This window comes from Sycon ciliatum, chromosome 10 (genome assembly GCF_964019385.1).
Source record: "Sycon ciliatum chromosome 10, ocSycCili1.1, whole genome shotgun sequence".
Lineage (NCBI taxonomy): Eukaryota > Metazoa > Porifera > Calcarea > Leucosolenida > Sycettidae > Sycon > Sycon ciliatum.
The window spans coordinates 12,103,926-12,128,035 of NC_088652.1; the positions used below are offsets into that span (position 1 = coordinate 12,103,926).

At 50.6% G+C, this 24,110-nt stretch overlaps 1 protein-coding gene across 1 annotated transcript; it reads left to right on the top strand.

Moving 5' to 3' along the window:
* Positions 1-116: 116 nt before the first annotated feature.
* Positions 117-24,014, top strand: LOC135826849 (nonsense-mediated mRNA decay factor SMG5-like). The gene is made up of 16 exons (XM_065339453.1): positions 117-777; positions 3,130-3,228; positions 4,090-4,370; positions 9,565-9,654; positions 10,326-10,412; positions 11,302-11,380; positions 11,754-11,951; positions 12,258-12,502; positions 13,872-14,831; positions 15,541-15,686; positions 16,089-16,164; positions 16,690-16,907; positions 17,280-17,393; positions 20,357-20,573; positions 20,746-20,926; positions 21,296-24,014. Exons 1-16 carry the CDS (start codon positions 509-511, stop codon positions 21,918-21,920), a joined length of 3,885 nt encoding a protein of 1,294 aa, XP_065195525.1. The 5' UTR covers positions 117-508; the 3' UTR covers positions 21,921-24,014.
* The last annotated feature ends 96 nt before the right edge of the window (positions 24,015-24,110 follow it).

Below are 24,110 nucleotides of genomic sequence, written 5' to 3' on the forward strand. Positions count from 1 at the left end.
CAAGATGGCGGCTAAATAATGACTCATACACGAACGACGTACACGAACGTACATGAATGATCTGCCATGCCCGACTGGGCCGACATGCCGTACAACGAGGTTTGTACAAGTACGACATACCAAGGCCATGTTCCACTTTTTGTTTGACTTTGAGTTTGGACTTTCACTTTGTTTGACTTTGATGTAACTTTTGTTACTGCTTGAGACTTCAAGGGAATACAATGGTGTTGTGAGAGGAGAGCTGCTTGAGCGCGCCCAGTCGTCAGCGAGCTCTCTTTTAGGAGGAAGTCCTTTGCGTTTCTCCTTTCCTATGGGCCTCAGTGCGGGAGCGGTACCTATGGCGCCGATACAGCCTCGCCACGGTGCGAGAAACCCGTCTGAGAGTATTTCCAGAAGTAATACTAATAGTTTGTGTGCGAAACTTTCATAGCACTCACTCGACCCTAGTATTGGGTCACCGAAATCACTTGCAAGCTAGCAGAGTGCCGCTGTGCTTCAGGCAGAAAGGATGAGTTCAGCTGGGAGTAGCAGGGCACGCACAGGTGGCGGAGCTTGGAACGAACGCAGGTCCGAGTCAGGTAACAAACGTGTGGCTGTCGGTCACCACCAACAGCAGCGTCAACAGCAGCACCAGCAGGCGTTTCCACCTGCCAACAGTGGACCAAAGCAGCAGCAGCAGCAACAGCAGACAATATTGCGAGCGGAGCGTTCTCACAGGACTGAAAATTCTCGGTCTGCTCCAGCCTCGACGTCACCACACGCGGACAGACTGTACAGGTAGGAACAATGCTCGTATCATTCTCAATCTGGTACATAATGTACTATGCTTCCTGTACGCGTGTTTACAGAGTCATTCAATTACCTCACCTCACTATCAGTATAGTATTTTGCAGTTTAGTCTGATATTCTCGTTCAGCGTGTACTTAAAGGGGAAGTATACCCTAAAATCAAACTTTCACCAGTTGTAGTCTTCGGGGTGCTGAGTCGAATGGTCTTGGTCCGAGGAAGCTGCGACGCTCCCTTCCTACTTGAATCCCAATCGAACTCGCGCACTTCCACCGAAACTGGGTGACTGCGCCCTACTAGATGGGGATTTGTATGCAAAATGTCACTAAAAGCGCCATTTCGTTCTTATAAAAGCACGGATGACCGCGATTGGCCCATATGTTGTAGTCTTTTGGACGCTGAGTCGACTGGTTTTGGTTCGAAAAGGCTGCGATGCAGCGTTCCTCCTTTATTCCCAATCGAACATGGTTGAACAAGCGGTTACGTGCTCCTGCGTACACCAGTCAGCTGGTCACCGTGCCTGCAGGGTACAACTTACTAGCCTGTTTGACCTTTTTTGGGTGCAGTCCTGTCACTCGAGTTGAACTCGAGTTGAACCTTGGTGTGAAAGTTCTCGCCTGCTGGCGCGGTGACCAGGTGATTTGGGCACCCAGGAGCACGTGACCGCTTGTTCAACCATGTTCGATTGGGAATAAAGGAGGAACGCTGCATCGCAGCCTTTTCGGACCAAAACCAGTCGACTCAGCGTCCAAAAGACTACAACATATGGGCCAATCGCGGTCATCCGTGCTTTTATAAGAACGAAATGGCGCTTTTAGTGACATTTTGCATACAAATCCCCATCTAGTAGGGCGCAGTCACCCAGTTTCGGTGGAAGTGCGCGAGTTCGATTGGGATTCAAGTAGGAAGGGAGCGTCGCAGCTTCCTCGGACCAAGACCATTCGACTCAGCACCCAGAAGACTACAACTGGTGAAAATTTGATTTTAGGGTATACTTCCCCTTTAAAAAAATCTCCTTTTTTGCTGGTGAAATGAGAATCGATGGAATTTTGCGGACTTACTGCAGCCCAGAAATTCGCCGTCCACAGATGACATCAGTTCCAACTGATGCACTCTTCCACAATAGTCTGAGCTTGGCAAATCTTTGCACTGGGAGCAGGGGGTTTTCTGTGTGGGCTTTACACCGCTTTAAATCGCTTTTCACCGCAAAGAAAATACAATGCAGAGTTTGAATCAGAAGTGAGCACCTGGCAAATGGGGGGCTTATGAATGATGGGACACCCAGCACAGCCATATTGAGTTATGTTCTCGGGTGCAGTTTCTCATTGCGAACAAGAGAGCTTGTACTCGAGGCACTGGCTATGCTAGAGCACAGCATATGCGTCTTGTGGCGTTCACGTGGTACACACGAGCAATGCCGGCCCGCGCACACACACAACATACACACGCATGCACACACACACACACACACACACACACCTTGACCTTGACCTTGACCTTGATACACGTTGCATTGATAGGTTACACGGTCCCCGTCAGGGGAGAGGGGTGGAAGAGGCTGAGGAGCAGCACTTCTGATGGCGTACTAGAATAAGATGGTGATGTACACACACACACACACACACACACACACACACACACACACACACACACACACACACACACACACACACACACTACTACTACTACTACTACTACTACTACTACTACTACTACTACTACTACTATGTACAGCTACCCTATCGGGCCACGCCGCTCCCAGAAGCGGGAGACAACGACAAGAAGAGAGAAGAGAAGAGAGAGAAATCGCAAAATCAACAATATTTGGCATGGCGTTGCAAGTCCTGTGGCCTTGAGAACCGTCTTTCGCAATGCTCGCATTCATAACGGCAGTTGTTCCTGGCTGCACGTGACATCTGTTTCGCACGGTCACAGTGATGACGGCTCAAACCAGAACGGGACACACACACACACACACACACGCACACACACACACACGCACACACACACACATGCACACGCCATACCCATACACACACTCACACACGCAGTGCAATGGAACGCTGTATGCCACATGACGCAGGGGCAGGGACTGCCCTCCTTTGTTACCAGGGGAGTCTGCCTGACTGCACTGTGGTATGCCCGGGAGTGAGAGAAATGGCTACGTGAATCTGGTGTCCGTTAAAAACATTGCTGCCGATGTTTCATTGTTTGAATTTTTTTCTCACGACGCTGTTGCTGTTGTGGCTGCTGCTGCTGCTGCTGCTGTTGCTGCTGCTGCTGTTGTTGTTGTTGTTGTTGTTGTTGTTGTTGTTGTTGTTGTTGTTGTTGTTGTTGTTGTAGCCATGCAATGGACGTGGCTGGACGTGCTGACAAATTCATGAGCACGGTGTCGTGCTGCGAGGACCTTTTCAAAGCGGAATTTGTTAGCTTACGTTTTCGGTGAGTCCTCTGTGCTGTGTCGAGCCTTGCCTTGCTTGCTGATGATGTGTTGACTGCAGCTCAGGCCCGGCAGAACCGGTCCAGTTGGTCAGGCCATGGCCGGACCAACTTTTCGGCCACCACCGGCGTGTGTTTGCTGCTGGGGAGGTCATGTGTGTGCCTGCCGTATTATACACAAACTGTAGGAAAGGCTAGGGTATGGCCGGACCAATCAAAAACTGCTTCCACCGGTCCTGCGAAGTTCTATAGCTGTTTGTATAATTTGGCATGTGAACACCATTGTGACATTATGGTTAGGCCCTCTGCAGACTACGCACATAGAACATCCAGTACAAAATCACATAAAACCTAAAAGGCAACATTTTTCCACGCCTGCATTCAGACTACACATTTTACATGCAATATACAGGCAACCTTTGACCCTACGCATTGCGCAATGGGCCTGAGATGTGTGAAAGCAGCCGGCAGTCGTACCAGGGTACAAAGTTTGTACGACTTCCTGGTGAAAGTATGATAAATGCAAGAATGTTGCCTTGTACAAGGGCTCGCACCCTGCCTGAAAGGATTGGGCAGCTTTTTAGGCTTCCCGCCAGATTCTTGTTGTTGTCTTGGAAACTTCTATGTAAATGTGACTTATAGGCTGTTTTGTACCTAGTCTGAAGAGGGCCTTAGGGAGGGACCCCGTGCTCAGTTTAAGAGTTATTATACCCTGTCTAGGTTGCGTCAGCAGTGCGAACAGCTGATCCTGACGTGCCCGACGATGTGAGCCGGTGGTAATGCGGATATGTGAATTGTATTGTGTTTATCCCTTGTTGTTTTTTTCTGCTACGTGTCTGGTCTCTCCCTGTGTGCGGGCGACAGATTGCGTCAGCAGTGCGAGCAGCTGATCCTGACGTGCCCGCCGAAGTGGGCCCGGCCCGCCGAGGACATCCTGTGGAAGAAGACGTTCTACGACGTCATTAGCCGCTGCAAGGCGAAGACGATGGCTCTGCCGCTGCTGGGTGCGTATCGCACGCACTTAATGGCGGCTGCCGGCTATTATCAACAGCTGCTCGCCAAGCTGCTGGAGAGGTTTTCTCTGCTGCAGCTCAGTGGCTTAGTGGACTGGATGGCGCTACCCAAAAATCTACAACACCAGACAGGTAAACTTGTTTCATTTTTTCTCCACGTGAACCACGTGACTAGTTTCGCCAGACCTGGCGCGCTATCCCATACATATACCGTACCGCCAAGAGTCCATAACCCCCCAGAGTGTGCAACTCCAGGTTGGGGTCTGGCGCAACGAAATCCAAACATTGCGTCATCCGGTCCATAGTCAAGCATGGGCGGATGGGGCCATGTGCATATCTGGTACATCCGCTACTCACTACATGACGTATGAAGTTTGGATTTCGTTGCGGCACTGATTTGTGCTGAGAAGGATCACGAGTTGCACACTCTGGGGGGTTATGGACTCTTGGTACCGCCAAAGAGCGCTGGCCACATATTCTAATTGGGGTTTCAGCGGCAGGATTGTAGCGTGAAGCAACTGCTTGGTAAAAATGTGTATGTACGCGAAGTGTATCAAGAAATGCATGCAGTGGATCAGTGCGGGTTTAAATCCCATGTTAGGTGTGGACAAACAATAGGGGAAAATATGCTAGGGCCATGAAGAGGAAGATATGCTAGGGTCATGAAGAGGAAAGTATGCTAGGGCCATAGCGGGAAGTATCTTGGTAGAATATTCGTACCTATGTAGGGAGAGAAAAAAGTTAGAATCATACCGTGAAACAACTTAGGGATCGTCGCAAAGGTGTTTTGTCGTCCCTGAAGCGAACTTCGTTCATTTCGTGCTCGGACTCCTCTCCAAACCGCTAAAATGATCATAGCCTGCTATGCTGGCCGACGCACCTTGCATGCATGGACATGTACATGTACGTTTACATGTACCGTGTCGGTTGACTTGCGATGTTGGCTCACACCCCTCCCCCAGTGAACAATGTTCGTTTCAGGGACAACAAAAACACTTTTACGGCGACCCCTGAAAAAAAGAAAAAGGACAAAAAAAGAAGTTAGGGTCATGTATGAAGCAACACTAGGGCGTCTTTGGTTTGGTATAACCAAGAGTACATAACCCCCCAGAGTGTGCAACTCCCACATACCCTGTTGTCCCGACAGAATTTCAAGTTGACGTCATTATTTATGACGCAATGCTCCTTGCAGCAGTGATTTACAACATGTGTACGGGTGTCAACGCATCACACGTTTTTCTTTGCAATAATTTGTACAGGACCGATCGGCTTCGGTCAACCACAGGTTCCGGATTCGTCTGATAATCCGTGTACAGTGCGCATTGCATCATCAAAATGACGTCAACTTGAAATTCTGTCGGGACAGCACCCATAGTGGAGTTGCACACTCTGGGGGGTTATGTACTCTTGGTATAACCTAGAACGGGATTCACCAGAATAGCACGTTTGGTTGGGACTGCACTGGTTTCCGGATCGGCCAGAGCATGTTCTGCTTGCGACGGCCTCGAGGCTGGAGCAGCCAGAGCAGCTTTCCTTTTTCACAGTAAAACATGGCGGGAGCATCGACTTTGATTCCGAATGATCACACCTGCATACACTTTTGCATTGCACTTGGCATGCACTCACTGTACCGTACAAAGTGACCATGGTGACTCGTATATATTTTGAAGAATGCAACCGAGTTTGGTGCACCTTTCACTTTAAATAATCTACATGTACTCTGCTTCTGGAACACCGTTAGGTTGGCATGAGGCTGCCATGTGCACCAGCTGTTCGGTCCTGTTCTAGACCGTGCCAACCAAATGCGCCCTTAAAAAGATTTTTTTTTTAATTTACAGAAAAGAAAAACGACCAAGGAACTACAAGTTACGCTATTAAGTATAGTGTCCAGTGCTATAAAGCAAAGTTAGGATCATAGTGTGAAAAAAAGCTGTTAGAATTTCCCTCTGCGACGCGTTCAGAGTCTAGATGCTTACAAGTATGTACAGTTTGTGCTCGGTGAAATCTGACCCGCAGTGGATGTTTAGCGCCCTCAACTTGCATGGCCCTAGATGACACCCTGGACGGGTACGAATGCCACTGGGTCATACACATGTACCAAACTACAGTGATGTACTAGTAATTTGGAACTGGTCCAGGGGCAGGGGCCACGGCGTTTGTTGTGCACTTTGGGTCGGGTTTCATTGAGAGCAACTGTCGCAAAAAAAAAAAAAAAAAAAAAAAAAAAAAAAAGTTGAACTTGGATGGTGAGCCAATTTAATTATGGTAGAAAAGGAGGACAAGAGAGCGAGAGAGAGAGCTGCCAGCTCAGGGCCCTCGTTGTGCTTTGTTTTTACCTACATGTACGATGTAGGCCACCATGCGTGTTATTCGCACTGGTAGAAACGTCTTTGAAAGCAAAAGACCCGAAAAATATAAACTAAGATACTGACCATCATCAGTGGAACATCGTCACATAGTAAGAATCACTAAAACAACCAGTTATAATATTATAGCTAGCGTAATATGAAAAGAAGCGTGAGAATGCAGCACAGCTAGCGGTTATGCATAACGCGTGTTGTTTATACATGGTTATGAGTGCACAATTGATATTTTTCATTGCTATTTTACGACTGTTGTCTCCTCGTCGGTTATTTAAGATACTGAGCCAAAGAATATAATTAATATAGAAGAAATCACATGGAAACGAGTAATGAAGCAACTATCCACGACTGTAACAAGATAATAAGCAGTCAGAAGCCATAACAAGCTGGAAGGCTGTTGGTTTGTGCTCTGGAGGTGTGTTAGAGCTAGATCTCGGGTCGTTGAATTGTTCAGTAACATGTCAGTTTTGTGCCCTGTTATCGCACTTTCTGACTTCTTATCTTGTTTCAGTCGTGGATAGTTGCTTCATAACTCGTTTCCATGTGATTTCTTCTATTTAAATGTAAACTACATATTTCAATAACCGACGAGAAGATAATGGCCGTAAAAATAGCGATGAATAAAGAACATGGATGGGTGGGATCTGCAGATTGAGTAAAGGGACGAGATAAAAACTTCACAAAACTAAAAACTGTCCGGGAAAGCGTATGCGCGTACATGCACACACACCACACACACACTGTAGCTGAGTCACTGTAGTTCGGAGATGACGAGGTCCAGTTTCCTGTCTTCAACAACTTGGTTTTGAACACTTGCCGTTCCAATGCTCCCTTCGCTCTCAACGAGGAATGGAACATTCCAGGATCCAAAGCGGACCAGGCAGCGTTTTCTCCTCTCTCTCCATGCTTGGGCAGATTTGTTGAAGCGCTGATGGTCTCTGTCCACTCGGGGATTTGCCAATCCGCCACGAGTGGGAGATTCAGGCGCAACAAAAAGCGGTGCCATCTTTCGACATCCCGTTTTCTTGTTGCGCTGCCCCTGAATCTCTTGCGCTGGGAACTACATGTCCTGGGACGGCCCTGGTAGAGCAGAGTCGCCCCAGAAGACTCGTGGAACTAACTTTTGACAACCGGGAAGGGAGCTCGAAAAATTCAAACACACCCACACCACCACACACACACACACACACACACACACACACACACACACACACACACACACACGCACCTTACAGTGAAAGTCCCGTGTTCCGACTAGTACACACAGTACACACCCACACTCGTGGATGATTCTTGGATATCTGAAAATTTCGTGATACGGGAGAGGGGATGAGCACTGCGGCCTGCAGGCACTGCTTGAGGTGCTGCCTCAGCCCCGGCTTATAGGTCAGTTCCGTGGGCTCTTGGCCATGCAACAAGGAGGCGGCAAAGGCTCTTGGCCGCGCGTCAACGACGCGGAAAATGCAATAGCGTACGGCCCGCAGTCGAAGGCATTCAGCTGCCTCTGAACTGATTCTTATCGAGGTGACACCTCCGACACGAACAAATGCGACATTCTTTTTTGTTACTGACCGGTTTCACTACAAAGTGTAGATCATCAGAGTGAAAAGATTCTTATTGAGGTGACACCTCCGACACAAACAAATGCGACATTCTGCTGCAGAAGTGAATCGTACAGGCCCGTTGTCTTTTCTGGCTGTCCAATGTTGGATATTGTCGCCCAGTGGCACCCGCCGATGTTCACAATCTGGACGAAATGCCGGCTTTGTTAGAGGACTGTGTCCAGAAGCCCGGACACCTCCAGATTTGCTGCCTTCGGCAAGTCGCTTGCCACCTTCATGTGGGTGTCGTTCAGCCATCCAGTATGCTCATGTCAGCAGCTCTCAGGTGACCAGTTGGCGGGAGCACTGCTCTGGCTTTCGAAGCCACAGCAGGCTGTTCGTTAAAGCAACTTCTGCCAGCATGACAGTGCGTGGAGCAGTGAATTTTGTTTGCTCGACAAACACACCGATTACTCTGGCAACCACTCCTACGCCCACGGCGCTTCTTCAGAAACTTGTTCTCTGGGTGAGTGTGCTTGTCAGCTTCTCGGAGGCTTGCACTTTTTGAAGACTGTTGGTTTTCACCTCCTTCGACTAGCCCTGCAGATCTCCTCCAGATAACCTTGTCGCAAGTATGCCAAACGCAATAGCAACAGAGTATGTCCTGCTCTCTGTGCCGTGGATGGAATGCACCACTCCTGCCAACCTGGGAAAGTCCGTGCCAGTTCTGTCCAACTTTGGCACGCCCACAGCCACGGCATCACCGACACGGAAATCTTCCACTTGTACTCTTTTCTTTCTGTTGTAGTACCGGGCCATGCTGTTTGCCGACTTGAGTGTACTCTCGATAGCTTTCCGGCACATGACTTCATGCTGTGAGCGAATCACTGCATAGAGAAAGACAGCAAACAAACATAAACTCCTGCACTTAGACTAACGCAGTAGCAACAGAGTATATGCTGCAGGCTGTGCCGTGGATGGAATGCACCACTCCTGCCAACCCGGGAAAGTCTGTGCCAGTTCTGTCCAACTTTGGCACGCCCACAGCCACGGCATCACCGACACGGAAATCTTCCACTTGTACTCTGTTCTTTCTGTTGTAGTACCGGGCCATGCTGTTTGCCGACTTGAGTGTACTCTCGATAGCTTTCCGGCGCATGACTTCGTGCTGTGAGCGAATCACTGCATAGAGAAAGACAACAAACAAACATAGAATCCTGCATTTAGATTAACGACAAGGGAAATTGTTCAATACCATCATGAAAGCTCATCGCTGGAAGGTAGCGGACTTCACCAGATGGCGAGAGGAGCCCGAATGAAGCACTTCGTCTCTCTCTGTCTCTCTCTTTCTCTCTCTCAATGTGAGTCGTGTTCTGCCATGATCACGGTTTCTGTTTGTTTTTTTTTGCTATATATTCCCAGGTGACGAGGAGAACCATCGTGTGAGCGATGATGTAACACGCTGGGCGGTGTCTGCTGCCCATCGATGTCTTATGTATCTTGGCGACCTTGGTAAGCTCTAAAAAGTCTTGTTTTCGCTCAGTGACTACATCCTTGGGAAGTGCGTACAGTACTCGTAGTGCAAAGTTTGAAATCAATCTGGCAACTAAAATACATATCTGTTGCTTTTCACATGTGGATCTGCAATTGGGAGCGGACAACACCATGGTGATGGTGACATGGATACGCGGTGCAACTTAAGTCATCAATACGTGCCAACCATGACCCCCCCCCGGCCCGACCCGGCCCGGTCTTCAAAGAAGTTCAAACTTCGCAATGTCACAAAGCCCGCCCCGGTATGTGGCCGGGGCGGTGCACGCGTATGCGTACACACACTGGGCTACGTCCCAGTGTGTGTATGCTTGCTGTGGAGTGGTTTCACATCCATCACATGACCACTTGGGACAGCCATGTTGGTTCCAACCCCACTCAACCCCTGCATGTATGGGTCACATGACGTCGGCCATATTGGTTCCACTGCCCAGTGCCCACATGACATGATCACTTTCTGCACAAATTTAGTCACATGACATGATCACTTTCTGCACAAATTTAGTCACATGACAAACTGATGTGAAATCACTCTCTAGCTGGATAGCCTCGGAACTTTACACGCGCCTGGCTATGTGTGTGTGTGTGTGTGTGCTAAATTTCTGTTGAATTTTTCTGCCCGTACCATGCAGCTCGCTATAACTTGGAGTACCAGCCAGGCGTGGAGCTGATAGCGTGTCGCTACTACCATCAATCCATCTGCCTCGATCCGTCGCATGGTTAGTGTAGCCCAGTGTAGCACAGTGGACTGGAAAGCTGAGAGGACTGCAGCAAGAGTACATGAAAACCAGAGTGTATAGCGTGGGGCTTTTTCTACTATGGGTGTCTGTCATGGCGGAATTCCGTGATTATGTCGTATTTGGCGCAGGTCTGAGGCGCGAGTGGCGTAGTGCGTGCAACTGAGCTGCAGTTGTGCAGAAAGAGACCTGCTTGTACGCACTACATCACTTAACTGATGTAATCACGGAATTCCGCTGTGGCAGCAACCCATCCGAGCTGCACACTCTGGTTTTCATGTACTCTTGATTGTAGTGCTGTTACTTAACCTGTATTCATTGCACCTAGTGTATTGTATTGCTTGCGTGACCCAGCTCACTGCACTCATATTTCCCCCGGCCTGTGTATGTCGGTTCAGTGTTGATTGACTTGTTTGTGTGAAAGCAGGGAGTGTGCATGTCAAGTGGGGTGTTGTTGTTTCTTTATTTTACGTCACCATATGAACAGGCTCCTCTCCTCTCACCCAAGCCATTCTGCATAAGCGAAGCTGTGGACCCAGCATACTGCTGCTACACTTCAACGCGGGAATGCGTATAATAATAATAATAATAATATGAACAGGCAAGACTGCCTTCTCACCGGGGCTATTGGCCCACGGCTCTCACAATATGATGAAAATGGGTGGTGCTGGAAAGATTCTCTGCACAGCTAGTTGTGGTGTGGCATTGTCCGTACCTGCGCAAGGAGTTGCTTTTGATTGGGTGTGTGGGTGTGTGCGTGCGTGTGTGTGTGCGTGTGCGTGTGTGAGCTTGTGAGGTGCGGCTGTGTCTTTCTGTCTGTATCTGAATCTGTGCGTGCGTCTGGTTTCTGTGCTGCCCGTGTGTACCACAGGTAAGCCTCACAATCAGCTTGCTACCATTGCGCTGACTCAGAAGAACTACTGCAAAGCAGCTTTCCACTACGTCATGGGGTGAGGCCAGCATTGCTGTGGACACTTGAGCAGTATTAGTTCATAGGACTAGAATTTATTGTGACCATGTTTATATATGTGTATGTCCATGGGTGTCTGTCTGGGGGGGGGGGAGACAGACAGAGAGAGAGAGACAGAGAGAGAGAGACAGAGAGAGAGACAGAGACAGAGAGAGAGAGAGAGAGAGAGAGACACACACACACACACACACACACACACACACACACACACACACACACACACACACACACACACACACACACACACAGAGGGAGAGAGGGAGAGAGGGACTAATAGAAATTTCTATATGTGTATGTGTGTGTGTGCATTGTGTATGTGTGTGTGTGTGTGTGTGCATTGTGTATGAGTACAGACTAGCATGTGGCATGCCGTTTCCTGGAATGGAGAAGAACCTGGATAGCCTCTATCGCACCATGGCCAGTGTTTCCAAGGACCTTAATGAACAGATGGCGGGTGGTGTGGCTGAAAGCCAGGCCCTGTCATTCATCCAGCGTCGCTTTGTGTGCCGGTTTCTCGCTATCCAAGAGATGCTAGGTTTGCCAGCTTCAAAGTAAGTTTGGGGATGGCCTGTGCGTACTTTCCCCGGGGGGGGGGGGGGGGGGGGGGGGGGGCAATGGAGGGTTTAGTTTCAGGCGCATGAATGTGTGTGTGCACGTGCGTCCGAGATGGGTGGGAGCATGGGCTGTTGCGTGGCTTATAGTATAGCTGTTGAAGTGAGCTTACTTTTTTGATTTCGTTGTTGTTTCACACACACATGCAGACATACATACGTACACTCACGCACGCACGCACACAGAGTATGTGAATACCTGCTTGCTTCTCTCATCTCTACTGGTCCGGTATGCTTTCTATGCAGCATCCAGCCTGGCGACCTCACACTCGTCATCCGACAAGCTTTGGAAGACTTTGAAGAGTGGCTACGTCTGCTCCCAACTGGAGAGTCCGCTCCTGCCGCACGCAGTGAGAGCTGCGGTGGCTGTCTTGAAGATTTGCTTGTCGTCTTTAGCGCAGCTGATGCCGCGCTGTTGCGCGATGCCGGAGACATGTCACTGTGCGTCATTGCCATGGCTATCATGATGGCGCAGAGACTGCGACAGGCTGGTGAGTGCAGGGGATTTCCCCGCGCATGTGTGTGTGTTGTGGGGGGTATGTGTGAAGGCGCTATAGCGATCATGATGGCGAGAGACTGCGACAGGCTGGTGAGTGCAGGGGATTTCCCCCGCAAGTGTCTGTAACAAAAGAAATGTGCCGGGGAGGGGGGGGGGGGGGGGATGTGTGAAGGGGCCATGGTAATCATTATGGCGCAGCGACTGCGACAGGCTGGTGAGTGCAGGGGATTTCCCCCGAGCATGTACTGTTATAAGTGTCTGGTACAGTGAAACCAGTCTTAGCCGACGACCGCTCAACGCACCTTACACATGTGCTCCCCGTGTACAGGCGGTCTCCTTATCCACTGGTCATTTGACTGGAAATAACATCCATCGGTCCTGGTTGTAGTGGTGGTCTTCTGGTACAGGTGGTTGCCTTGTCCAAGTGGTCGCCTTGACAGGGTTTTCCCGTATTAGCCTCCACTGTACTGCAGCTCCTTAGGTGTCCTTGGGTGGGAACACAGCTCTAAAATGAAGTCCAAGCATTTCTTCTTCTTTTTGTCTGAGCTCATTTGGGATAGTCCCAAGATGTTTGGATGTATGTAGCTGACTCGAGACGACTGAACTAGAAAGTGTGTCGTTTGTAGGGTTGAAAGGATCTCACCGGGTACTCGTTAGCTAGCTCGCCGGAAACTTGGCTCGTTTGCGCGGCGAGCTCATTTGCACTAGCAAACGTGTATACGGTACGACACATGTTACAGTACAGTCAGTGCATTTAGGGCCGGGTTCCACTGCGGCTCCGCTGCACCGCGGCACTTGGCTGCATGCAGCGGAGCAGCGCGGTTCCACTGACACTCGCCATTCGCGGTACCGCGGCTGTGCTCCACTTGATGACGTTTTACCAGCCTACCCGCGCGAAATCGTCATCTGGCCTGCGCAACGCATTAAAATTTGAATTTTAAAATTCTTGCGTACAAAACAACGCAAAGTACGGGAAACAGGTCGAGCCGCGGCTCGCAATTTTTGGTCAAGAATCGTAGCAAAAGCTCGCGGTGAGCCGCGGACTCGCTGCTCCAGCTCGAGCCGCGGTCACTATGGTAATGATGACGTTTCAAGCCGCGAAAGACGAGCAGCGGAGCCGCAGTGGAACCCCGCCCTTAGTGAACTCTCCGTTCGAGTGAAAGTTTGGAAGTTTTTTTTCCGAATCACTTGCGCCAACTAGCTCGACTCGGTCGGTATCAGTTTGGGCTACTATTCACTCAGCTTGACCTATGCCACTGCGTGTGTGCACGTGTGTCTGTCTGCCTGTCTGTGCCCGTGCGCATGCATGTGTGTGTGTGTGTGTGTGCTCCTATGTTCTTATATGCCTGTGCGCTGTGCAGGTTCGTCCTACACGCGTCAAGTCACCACCTTCACCCTCTCGCTGCTTGCCCACCTGGTCGAGTTCTGCTCCGAGTCCCTGCGCACCAGTGTTCTACTCAGCAATGAATCTCCACCGTCATCGCCCTCTTTTTCGCCGCTGAACGCAGCCACCAGCTCCGAGCTGAGTCCGTCAGCATCCACAGTGCTGCAGCATGGATCGTTCTCTGGCCTGTTCATTCAGGCGGGCAACTGCTTTGCCCCGACGCCCGACGACTTCCTCAACGGCGTCGGTGGCGGCAGCAGCAGCAGCCAAGCGAGCAGAACGACTGGCTTGCAGTTTGGCTCCAGTGCGGCTACTCCTGCTGCCGGTACTGCTGCTGGCAGTGGTGGCGGAATGATGAGCCTGGATCAGGCCATATCGGAGGCGGTGCTCGACTCGCGCCGTTCGGCCGAGATAGACGCGCGCGCCATGCACAACGGTGGATCCGGCGCTGGTACCGGCGCCGGCAGCAGCCGCCATCGCTTGCCTCGTCGTCGCCGACGACCGTTACGCCGACGCAGCCGCCCGCCACACGAGCACAACTCGTCGTCGGACGACGAGGAAGACTCCGACAGCAGCTCGTCAGAGCTCGACTCGTACAACTCTAGCAGCGAGATGGCCAGCGATGACGAGGACAGCGATGAGAACACGCAACTGAACGACAGCGGTGCTGAAGACCATACCTTCCTCAACGGCTCCATCGACGACGACAGCGAAGGAGGTTACGCCGGTAGCAGCGGGCTTGAGCACACCGAGGGCGACGGCGAAGACGAGGGCGAGGGGTCGGAACTCGAGCCCAGGCGTCGCGTGTCGGCGAGCAGTGCCGGCAACCATGGCGATGGACAGCGCAGCCGACTAAGCAGCGCCGGTGGCAGGCCCATGCGTCCCATTGGCGACGAACTGGCCACCAAGTCCAATAGTACAGCTGCTGATACCGATGGTAAGGCGCGTGATCAACATTGCTACACAGCATGGTTTGAAATCTTCTCCAGTCTCCAGTACAGTACTGTACTGTCAGGCACTGAAGAGCTGGGGGTGGGGGGTCAGCCTCGTAGCCTAGAACGGTCTTATCATCTTATTATCATGTAGTACAGTCTATGCACAGCTAGAGTCACCGTGCGTACGTTGGTATGCTGTGCTTGGTGATATTCTAGCCTGTTAGTTCTTTGGCGTTCCGTTCTTCGGCGCTCCCGACTGTACTGTGCCCCGTTACACAGCAAGTGACTTGCACTGCTGAACACAGTGCCATGCGAACACCCAATGGTGACTTAATCATACATGTATAACCTCTAATTTATGGTGTACTGTGCTGGCACAAGCGAAACTTCTCTAAGCTGCTTGTGTTTCTCAACACATTTGTACAATAAATATTATTCGCGGGATCCGCGTCCGCACCGCTTGAATGTTCAGAAACACACAAACTAGCCTTCACACACAATATGCCCTTTGCGCAATAGCGTAATTTCAACTACTTTGTACCTCCTGCACCTGGGCATGGTCGTCTTGAGTGTTGAACAGTTCATTCCTGATCCCAGCGTACTCGCGTGCATTGCTCGTGCAATCCTTATTTGGCAATACGCAAAGGGCTTGTTGTATAGCCGGTGATAACGCGACTGTGCGTTTCTTTGTGTATCTTGTGCTGCGTGCAGGTGCCAGTAGCCAATCGGCGTCGGACCTGGTGGTGTCGCCCGTGTCAATAGTGCACGCCGCTGCCAGCTTGGATATGCTGATGGCTGTGCACGTCGCCTTCGACTGGCTCTGTATCAACCCGGCGTTCGTTGCCTCCTTTGCTAAGGTGAGTGCATCCTTAGAAATTTCTTTTAGAATTGTCCAGTAGTGCTATGTAACTCGGTGAGGTTTCATGGTGTGGCTAGACGAGGCCTGGTGTGTGGGTGGATGTGAACCCTGGTGGCCTAGTCTATACGTAGGGGACACCGTCGTGAAAATGCGGGGCTGGTTCAAATCTCGCCTGTGTATCCTTCTTTTGAAACAGTGGAAAGGCTTGTTGGTGTGTGCTGGAACTGGAAGAAGACCAGTGCTGCCTTTTGCTTGGAAGTACCTCATTCTCTTCTCCTGCCGGCAATTGATCATTACGGCGATTAGTAGCGCTTTTTGATCTGCCACCGCCTCTGCAAGTTGATTGACGCAGCTGCTTTGTTTGGCATAATGTGTGTTGTGTTGTTGCGTCTGCGATCAGACTGAGGACAAGCTGTGGTGTGCAGTCACCAAGCTATTGAACTTCCTGCCGCGTCAACAACGACTTGACAAAGCTGGTATGTAGCACTATCCTTTTCTCTGTTCTCTCTCTATCTCTCTCTCTATCTATCTATCTATCTATGTATCTATCTCTTTCTCTCTCTCTCTATCTATGTATCTATCTATCTCTCTCTCTATCTCTCTCTCTCTCTCTCTCTCTATCTATCTATCTATGTATCTCTCTCTCTCTATCTCTATCTATCTATCTATCTCTTTTCTCTCTCTCTCTATCTATCTCTCTCTCTCTCTATCTATGTCTCTCTCTCTCTCTCTCTCTCTCTCTCTCTCTCTCTCTCTCTCTCTCTCTCTCTCTCTCTCTCTCTCTATCTATTTATCTATCTATCTATCTATCTATCTATGTAACGCTCCTTTGTATGTATTTATCTATCTATCTCTATCCATCATTTATCTGCCGATTCCTTGCCTCCATTACCTTCCATCAGTTGTAGGCTATCTTCTGTTGCCTTCGGTGGAGAGCTTGCGCCTAAAAGAGAATTCACCAAAATTTATTATCTCCCTTTTTTTCTCTTTTCTCACTGCAGCTGCACGTCTGCACATCAATGATGCTGCAGAGCTGTTTTCGTCTCGCCATCCTCTGCCCGAGGACGTCACGTTGTTGGGCTTCTCACCGCTGGCTGGCATCCAGGAACGCTACGACTTTGACTGGGCCAACTACACCGGCGTGCTGGGCTCTGGCAGGGAGATAATGCTGCGCTTGCATCGCATGCAGGAGTTTGGGCAAGTCATGGCGGAGAACAAGGTGTGTGCACTGGTTAATCCGCCTGTTGCTTTGTTGTATCGAGTCTTTGTTGCCTGACCGTATTCTGTATTCTGTACACCGCTTTTGAGCAGTGTTCCTAGCGGTGGAAATGCAGACTCGGCAGTGTTTCTGACCACTTTATAATCTGTCTGTCTTTCTCTCTGTCTGTGTCTCTCTCTGCATATCTCTTTATCTATGTCTGGTCCTCTAGCTCTCTCACTCTCTCTCTCTCTCTCTCTCTCTCTCTCTCTCTCTCTCTCTCTCTCTCTCTCTTTCTCCCTCGCTCTCTCTGTGTATTCTCTTATGTTGTGAGTGATGTCCTCACAATTTTCCCATTGCTCTGTGCGCTTCTGCTGGTGCCTCTTGCTGTAGGTCTTGTCAACGTTTCAGCTGAGCCCTGATAAGCAGTCATTCCTAGGACCAGATGAGCTGGCTGCCTCCATCAAGGAGAACGAGCTGGAGCAGAAGGCGGTGGAAGAGGCCGAGGTGAGTAGGACTGAGTAATCGGGGCGGATCTAGAGATCTCTACAGGGGGGGGGGGGGGGATGGCTGTTACATGCACATGCATACGGTTTCCAGTAGTACCTTTGCAAAATTAGGGGGTTCTACCCCCCCCCTGTGCACTCCATGCATAGCGTACTTTGAGTGACGACATGTTTTCCATTCGGATCCTCTCTCTTCCATATGTAGCGTCCTATGATAACGTTTGTGTTATGACAGCTGCCAATCACTGGAGAACATTCTGGCATGTGCTGGCACATAGTTAGGGATGTCAGCGAACGCATTGCGCAGGTCTCTGCGCATGCATTGCGTCATCGATTTTTTGAACGTGATCGCGGCCGACAGAGAAAACATGGCCGCGGTCTGTTTGCACCCTGGGAGTCGTAAAATTACTGTTCTTCTGTCTCCGCGACCATTCAAATCATACGCGATACGGAGGACCCACGTACTCACCACGTTCTCTCCTGGTCGATTTCTCTGAAAGTTGCACATCGTGAAACACCAGTATGAGAGGTGTTCAGGCCAATTTTCAAGGGATTACCCTGGTTGGATCGTTCAAAAATCGGACTTGCATTTCTCGCTCGCGGCCATTTCTTGCGCGATGGAAGCGCCCTGCCCTGGTGAGTAACCAGCTTGGTAGAGAGTTGCTGCAATCAGCTCCCTGATGTCTTCGCTGCCATTGGCAGAAGCGATGGACCATGAATTTGTTTGAGAGTCTCTGGATGCTACTTTTCCTCAGCCTGGTTTTCAGCCATTCCGTGCATCTTCTTCGCACGATTTGTTTTTCAAAAAAAAATGAAAGTGTTCATGAGTTTTCCTGTCGGCCGCGCGCGCGTAGATGGGCCAGGCTGACCTGCGCAGATGGGCTGCGCAGTGCGTTCGCTGATATCCCTAACTATGTACTGTTAGTAAAATAGCAATGAAAAATATCAATTGTGCCCTCGTAACCATGTATAAACAATTAAAATGAAACAATTTCGAATTCAACTCTGGAATTGTTTCATTTTAATTGTTTATACATGGTTATGAGTGCACAATTGATATTTTTCATTGCTATTTTACGACTGTTGTCTCCTCGTCGGTTATTTAAATAGTACTGTTAGTATTCAACTTAGTAACTGGTGTGTTTGCCCAAGCCGACTGGAGGAACACGATACACTGCCAAGGCGTGTGTGTGTGTGTGTATGTGTGTGTGTGTGTGTGTGTGTATTTGTGTGTGTGTGTGTGTGTGTGTGTGTGTGTGTGTGTGTGTGTGTGTGTATGTGTGTGTGTGTGTGTGTGTGTGTGTGTGTGTGTGTGTGTGTGTGTGTGTGTGTGTGTGTGTGTGTGTGTGTGTGTGTGTGTGTGTGTGTGTGTGTGTGTGTGTGTGTGTATTAGTAACTAAGTTTAGGGTTCACGGCTTGCCACTAAAAGCACCCGTCACGTGCGCCTCCATTTTGGATTATGGACGCGCGCTACAGGCCGCGACAGCGCCTATCGAAGTAAAAAAATATCTACTCGAAGTCTAGCCGGAGAGCGTACTTTTTGAATTTTTCCTTGGCTTCATGATTCAGTTCAGTGGCTTCACTTCACTCGGGCTTTGCATTTTTCTGACTGACCTGGACTTGATGATGGCGGCGGTGGCGATCTTGGCGAAAGATCCAGTACCATCTGAGACACTCTGTCGTCTCTTCTTATCTGCTGAGGTTCTGGCAAAGCGCAGCTGCATCGAACCTGACTAGATGTAGCTGCACGCATCCTTTGTTTGCCCTGCAAATCTCGATCTGTTGCTGTTTGGCCGCTGATGCCATGGAAGAAAATATTCTTCCTGTAAAGAGGCCGAAACTGAGCTAGGGCACGTCAAGATATGTAGGGTATACAAAGAAAAAGAAATGTCATGGTCGTTTCAGCAGCTCACGACAGCCAACACGCTCCATCGTCGGGATTGGAAGTATCCAGCACGGCTGTTCCGAGCGCTGCTGCTCTTGTTATTCTTCTTCTTCAGAAATTCTCCACACCTTGTCGGCCAAAGTACGCGCGCGCGTGCACGGAAAATAGATGCGCTGAGCCGTTTCTTGTTCGATTTTGACAAACAATGGCTTGTTGTTTTGCTCTCGACCTTGGCTATCCTTCTACCGTTCAGTATTTTACGGAAACGCAACGGCTCCCCCTGTTTTTTTAGCCGAACTTTGGCCAAAGTTACTGGAAAACCCGGAACTCGTTTGAAAAAATACGAACGGTGGAAGTCTTGGAACGTCTTTCGTGCGTGTGGATTGAAAAATTCAGGCAGTTTGAGCCAACCGTAATGAATCCCGTAGAGTTGAAAGTGAGTGATATTGATGGGAAAATGCGATTTGAGCACTGACCGATTGTGTGGGACAGTATATGTACGCGCCTGTCACGTGCATGATGTAGCTGGCGACGCTAGCATGCCAATCCGTGAACCCTAAAGTTAGATGCTTGTCATCTCAACCAGTGTACCACCGGTATGCCTGTTCATTGTCTAGGCTACATAGGCTACATGTACCTGTAGAGTATTTCACAGCATCATGGGACATCTTTCCGAGAAATGATGACTTTGTGGGGTGCATAACATCTGACGCCTGATCATGGGGTGGTGGCGTCCCACGGAAGCGGAAAGGTGGTTCTTGACCAGGGAGTTGTACGACTCCTTGTTCTTGACCTGCCCGGTACGCGAATCCCGTCGAATTTATTTTATTTTTTTATTATAACATTTTTTGAATTCGGGTCCATGTATTTGTTACCCAATTGCTTGGATATTTCATGATGAGGAAAATTCTACACTTGCTGGGGAAAGCCTGGAGAAAATTTGAAAATCTGACTTTCGAAAGACACCTTGGTTGCTGTTGACCTCGTTATATCCTCGCCATCAAGTTACGTGGACTATGCTCAGCTCTCTAACCTAGTACTATGCTTGACTGGCTCTTGGTGTTTGTGAATGCCCGCAGGCGTCCAAGAAGCGGCAGAAGCTGATGGAAACCATGGCGAAACGCAAGCTCCAGGTGGACGTTCAGCAGCTGGAAGGCTCGCTGAAGAAGCGGCCAAACAATGCCCGTCCGCTCAGTCCGTATCTGGTGGTGGACGCTGAGGCACTGCTGCTGAATTTGGAGCAGATTGAGGCTCTTGCCAGGTCTCGGCGATTTGTGATCATCGTACCACTGCGTGGTAAGTTAGTTAGCAACTACTGTGCACATTGCAATCCGGCGGAATAGCCAGGGAAGTCTGGATTGGGGGAGTTTTACTGTATTGTGTGAATCGTTTGCCTGTCAGCGTTCGCTACTAAATACAGCTCCAGTCTAATACTCTTTGTGTTTGTCCTGTCATTCCGTTGCCGTAGTGATCGACACTTTGGACGACATGAAAACATCCAGCACCCACCACGCGGCACGCGCCGCCATCAAGCGCCTGGAAGAGCACTTTAAGCGTGGCAGCCGCTGGGTACGCGCCCAGCGAGAGAGCGAGACGCACGCGCCAGCTGCAGCCAAGAAACCTAACGACCCTGCTGAGCTTCGAGCATGGTGAGCTATGGGCCGGGAAATGTTTTTTTTTTCTCTTTTACAATGCAACATAATTTGAGAGTGAAAGCAATTGTTGTGACATGCTTATGGCACTGTACTTCTTCTTCTCATCCACTCACTACTTCAGCTCATACATGCACATCCTTCAACGTGGTGAATCCCTTGATAGGCGCCCAGCCTTTGGGTCATCCTAATCAAGATATTATTATTGTCCTTCTCCTTCCTCCTCTGGTGTCCTGCCCAGGAACTCATCCTTTCCAGTTGCTTTTGGATTTTTGTTGCGTTTGTTTTTGTACTTCGGTATGAGCTTATTTGCTACAATGTCTTATTGTGTTGTTGTCTTATTCTCTTGTTGTCTTGTGTGCCCAGGCGTTTCTCGCGCGTAGTGGACTGCTGCATCTACTTTGTCCAGCACGCCAACACCAAGTCCAAGACGTCCATGTTCCGGCCGCTGTCGCACGGCCTGGTCACCCTGCTCACCGGCCAGGCCATCCTGCAGCCTCGCGACGCCGCGCTCGTCGCACTCGACACGCCGTTGGAGAAGGCGGTGGCCGAGGCGCGGTCCGCGGGCGCCGACGTCTTCCGAGTGTCGCACTTCTTCCAGCTGTGGAGCCAGAGTCCCGCTGCAGCCGCCAGTGCTGCTGGTGCAACGTCAGCTGCCGCTGGTCCAGCATCAGCGCATACTCAGCATCGGCCGCCACACGGCCGTGGCAGCAGTCGTGCTCCGTCACGCGGTGCTCGACACCAAGGAAACGGAGAAAGTAGCGCGGCAGGGCCCAAGCGCTTTTCCTCTCAGCACCACGCGTCGTCCGCCGCTGTTGCCACCCGCAAGACCCCTGGCGAGTCGAAGCAACGCGCCACCGATGCGCCTGCGGGAGCCGGCGGTCATCGCACGCGCTCTGGTTCGTCCTCGCGTGGCCGCCGAGGCAGTGCAGGAGCTGCGGGACGCGGCGGTGGTGGAGGCGGTGCTCGCAATAGTAATGGCTACGGTTGAGCGGCGGCGACTCACAGCGTTCTTGATATCTCCTGCTCCCCTTTTCTTCTTCGTTTGTAACACGAAAAAGTAGCCGCTTGAAATAAACGCACACAACCAGAGAGGGTACATGTGTGTATGCACGGCCTTGACAGCAGCTGTGCATCAGCCTCCTCTCACCGGCGACTACCAACCCCCCTGCGGACTGTAATGTGTCACTGGAGTCTCTTTGCCATGCGCTGACTGACATGCCAAAGCCGCCATCGCCACTGCCAGTGTCGCCACACTGCTGCTACTGCTCCTGGTCATGACGTGGCATTACGACACTCGCCATTGTCCGCATGGCCACAGCCAGTGTGTGGTGCTCCAGTAGCGGCGGAAGCCGGCTTTCATTCGTTCTCTGCGGGCCAGTCGTTTGTTCCTCTAAGGTGAAATCAGCTGCTTCAGGCCTTCTAGTGTTGGCTTGCGTAGTCCTATCAGGTCGTGCCGCATAGGGTTGTCTGATGTGCTGCTGCTAATGTTCTTGGTGCGTTGCCTGTCTTGGTCGCTTCCAAGTTGGCATTCTGATACTGGCTCATAGCTGATATTCAAGTCGGTGGTGTTGCGCGCAGTGGGCATCTCTCAAGCTGCCTTATCGCTACGTTGATCTTCACAGATGCATGTTTAGGCGAGCAGATCACGGGACATGCGCACAGAGCTGCTTCTCTGCCCCGACAGCAGCACCATGATCCACCGCCACAGAACGGGTTGCCCTTGCCTTCGCAGTGTCACTGCAGTGCAATACGCTGATTTCGTGTGGGCGAGTCCTACAGCCAAGCAGCCCGCCCCTCCTTTTCTCAATCTTGTGTGTGTGTGTGTGTGTGTGTGTGTGCGCGTGTGTGCGCGTGTGTGCGTGTGCGTGTGTGTGTTCGTTGGGACCGTCTTGTGTTCTCGATGCTTGGCCCGTGGGGCTATCACCACGCTGAAATACCCCTCATGTACTCTGGAATTCGTGCTTCGGGCAGCACCTCTCCGTCACTGATTGAAGTGGTGCACGTTGGCATCACATCAGGACCTGTACAGATAAACTAGCAGACAGCATTCCCCTGCTGGACAGCATTCCCCTGCTGGTCTAGGTGTAGTTGCTCTTCGCCATAGCCGTTCCCACCTACTTACTATAACCGCACCATGTTGCTGCATCACATCTACAACAGCTAGACAGCAGTCTTCCGGAGTACGTTCATCCGTCGCAGTCATCATGCAGCATTATGCCCAGCAGCAGCAGCCGGGTGCTGACTACCGCTGTCCACTGCCTCTGTTCTGCTGTTGCGAGTCTAGCTCAGTCTAGCTCAGTCCGCTGTCTCTCTTCTACTGCAGTCAGCCCAGCTCAGCCCAGCTCAGCTGCGCTCCGTAGTTGTAGTCTCGCCGTGCGTCGGCGCTGCTCCATCGCTTACTGCTCTCAATGTGTACCCGTGTTGCCATGCTTCACCGCCCATGCCAGCGGTGCCCGGTCTGGTGGCCTTGGTCGCTGCGAGAGCGTGTGCTCGTGCCCAGTCTGGTGGCCTTCGTGGCGAAGACACTCGCCCTGCGGCGACATTGCATCAACTGTAGCACTCCATCTCGAAGTGTCTCTTCTTGCCATCGCTGCACATGCTGTCTTGCCATCGCTGCACATGCTGTCTTGCACATACTGCTGTGCTGCATCGAGTAGTAGTCTAGCTTCTCTTCCACACGACCGCTCGTGGATAATGGTGATTGTTTTTATATTTCTTTGCTTCTGCGTGTATATGGTTTGTTTTTGTTTTGTTTTTGTTCGCGAGGAGTTTCCGCACCCTTCTTTCATCAGACATGCCTTTCTCCGGGTGTGTGTGGAACAATGTGCTTTCCGGGCATAATTGCCAAGAGCCATTTGTTGTGGCGATAGTTTTTTTGCTCTAGTTGTTTGAGGATGCTTCCTAGGCTTTTGTATGAAGTGGTTTCATCTGCAGTTTGTGCTTCCATCTTGTTCATGGTTCATTCCACCTTTCTTTTCACCGCGGCCCTTCTCTGGTTAGCTGCTGCTTTGATTTCGGACCCAAGCTTTTTCTGGCATGTCCGAACCTTTTTGCGTAGCAAATTCCAATCGCCTCCGTGTTACTCATCGTTCTTTGCAGCTCTCCGAGTGTGCATGTGTGTGCGTACGTGTGCGAGGTGTGTGTGTGTGTATGTGTGTGTGTGATACACACAACCGGC

Coding starts and splice junctions, on each gene's coding strand:
- LOC135826849 (XM_065339453.1), top strand. CDS start 509: ATGAGTTCAGCTGGGAGTAGCAGGGCACGCACAGGTGGCGGAGCTTGG. Junction 15,687..16,088: donor TCGTTGCCTCCTTTGCTAAG/GTGAGTGCATCC, acceptor GTCTGCGATCAG/ACTGAGGACAAGCTGTGGTG. Junction 20,574..20,745: donor GATCATCGTACCACTGCGTG/GTAAGTTAGTTA, acceptor CCGTTGCCGTAG/TGATCGACACTTTGGACGAC.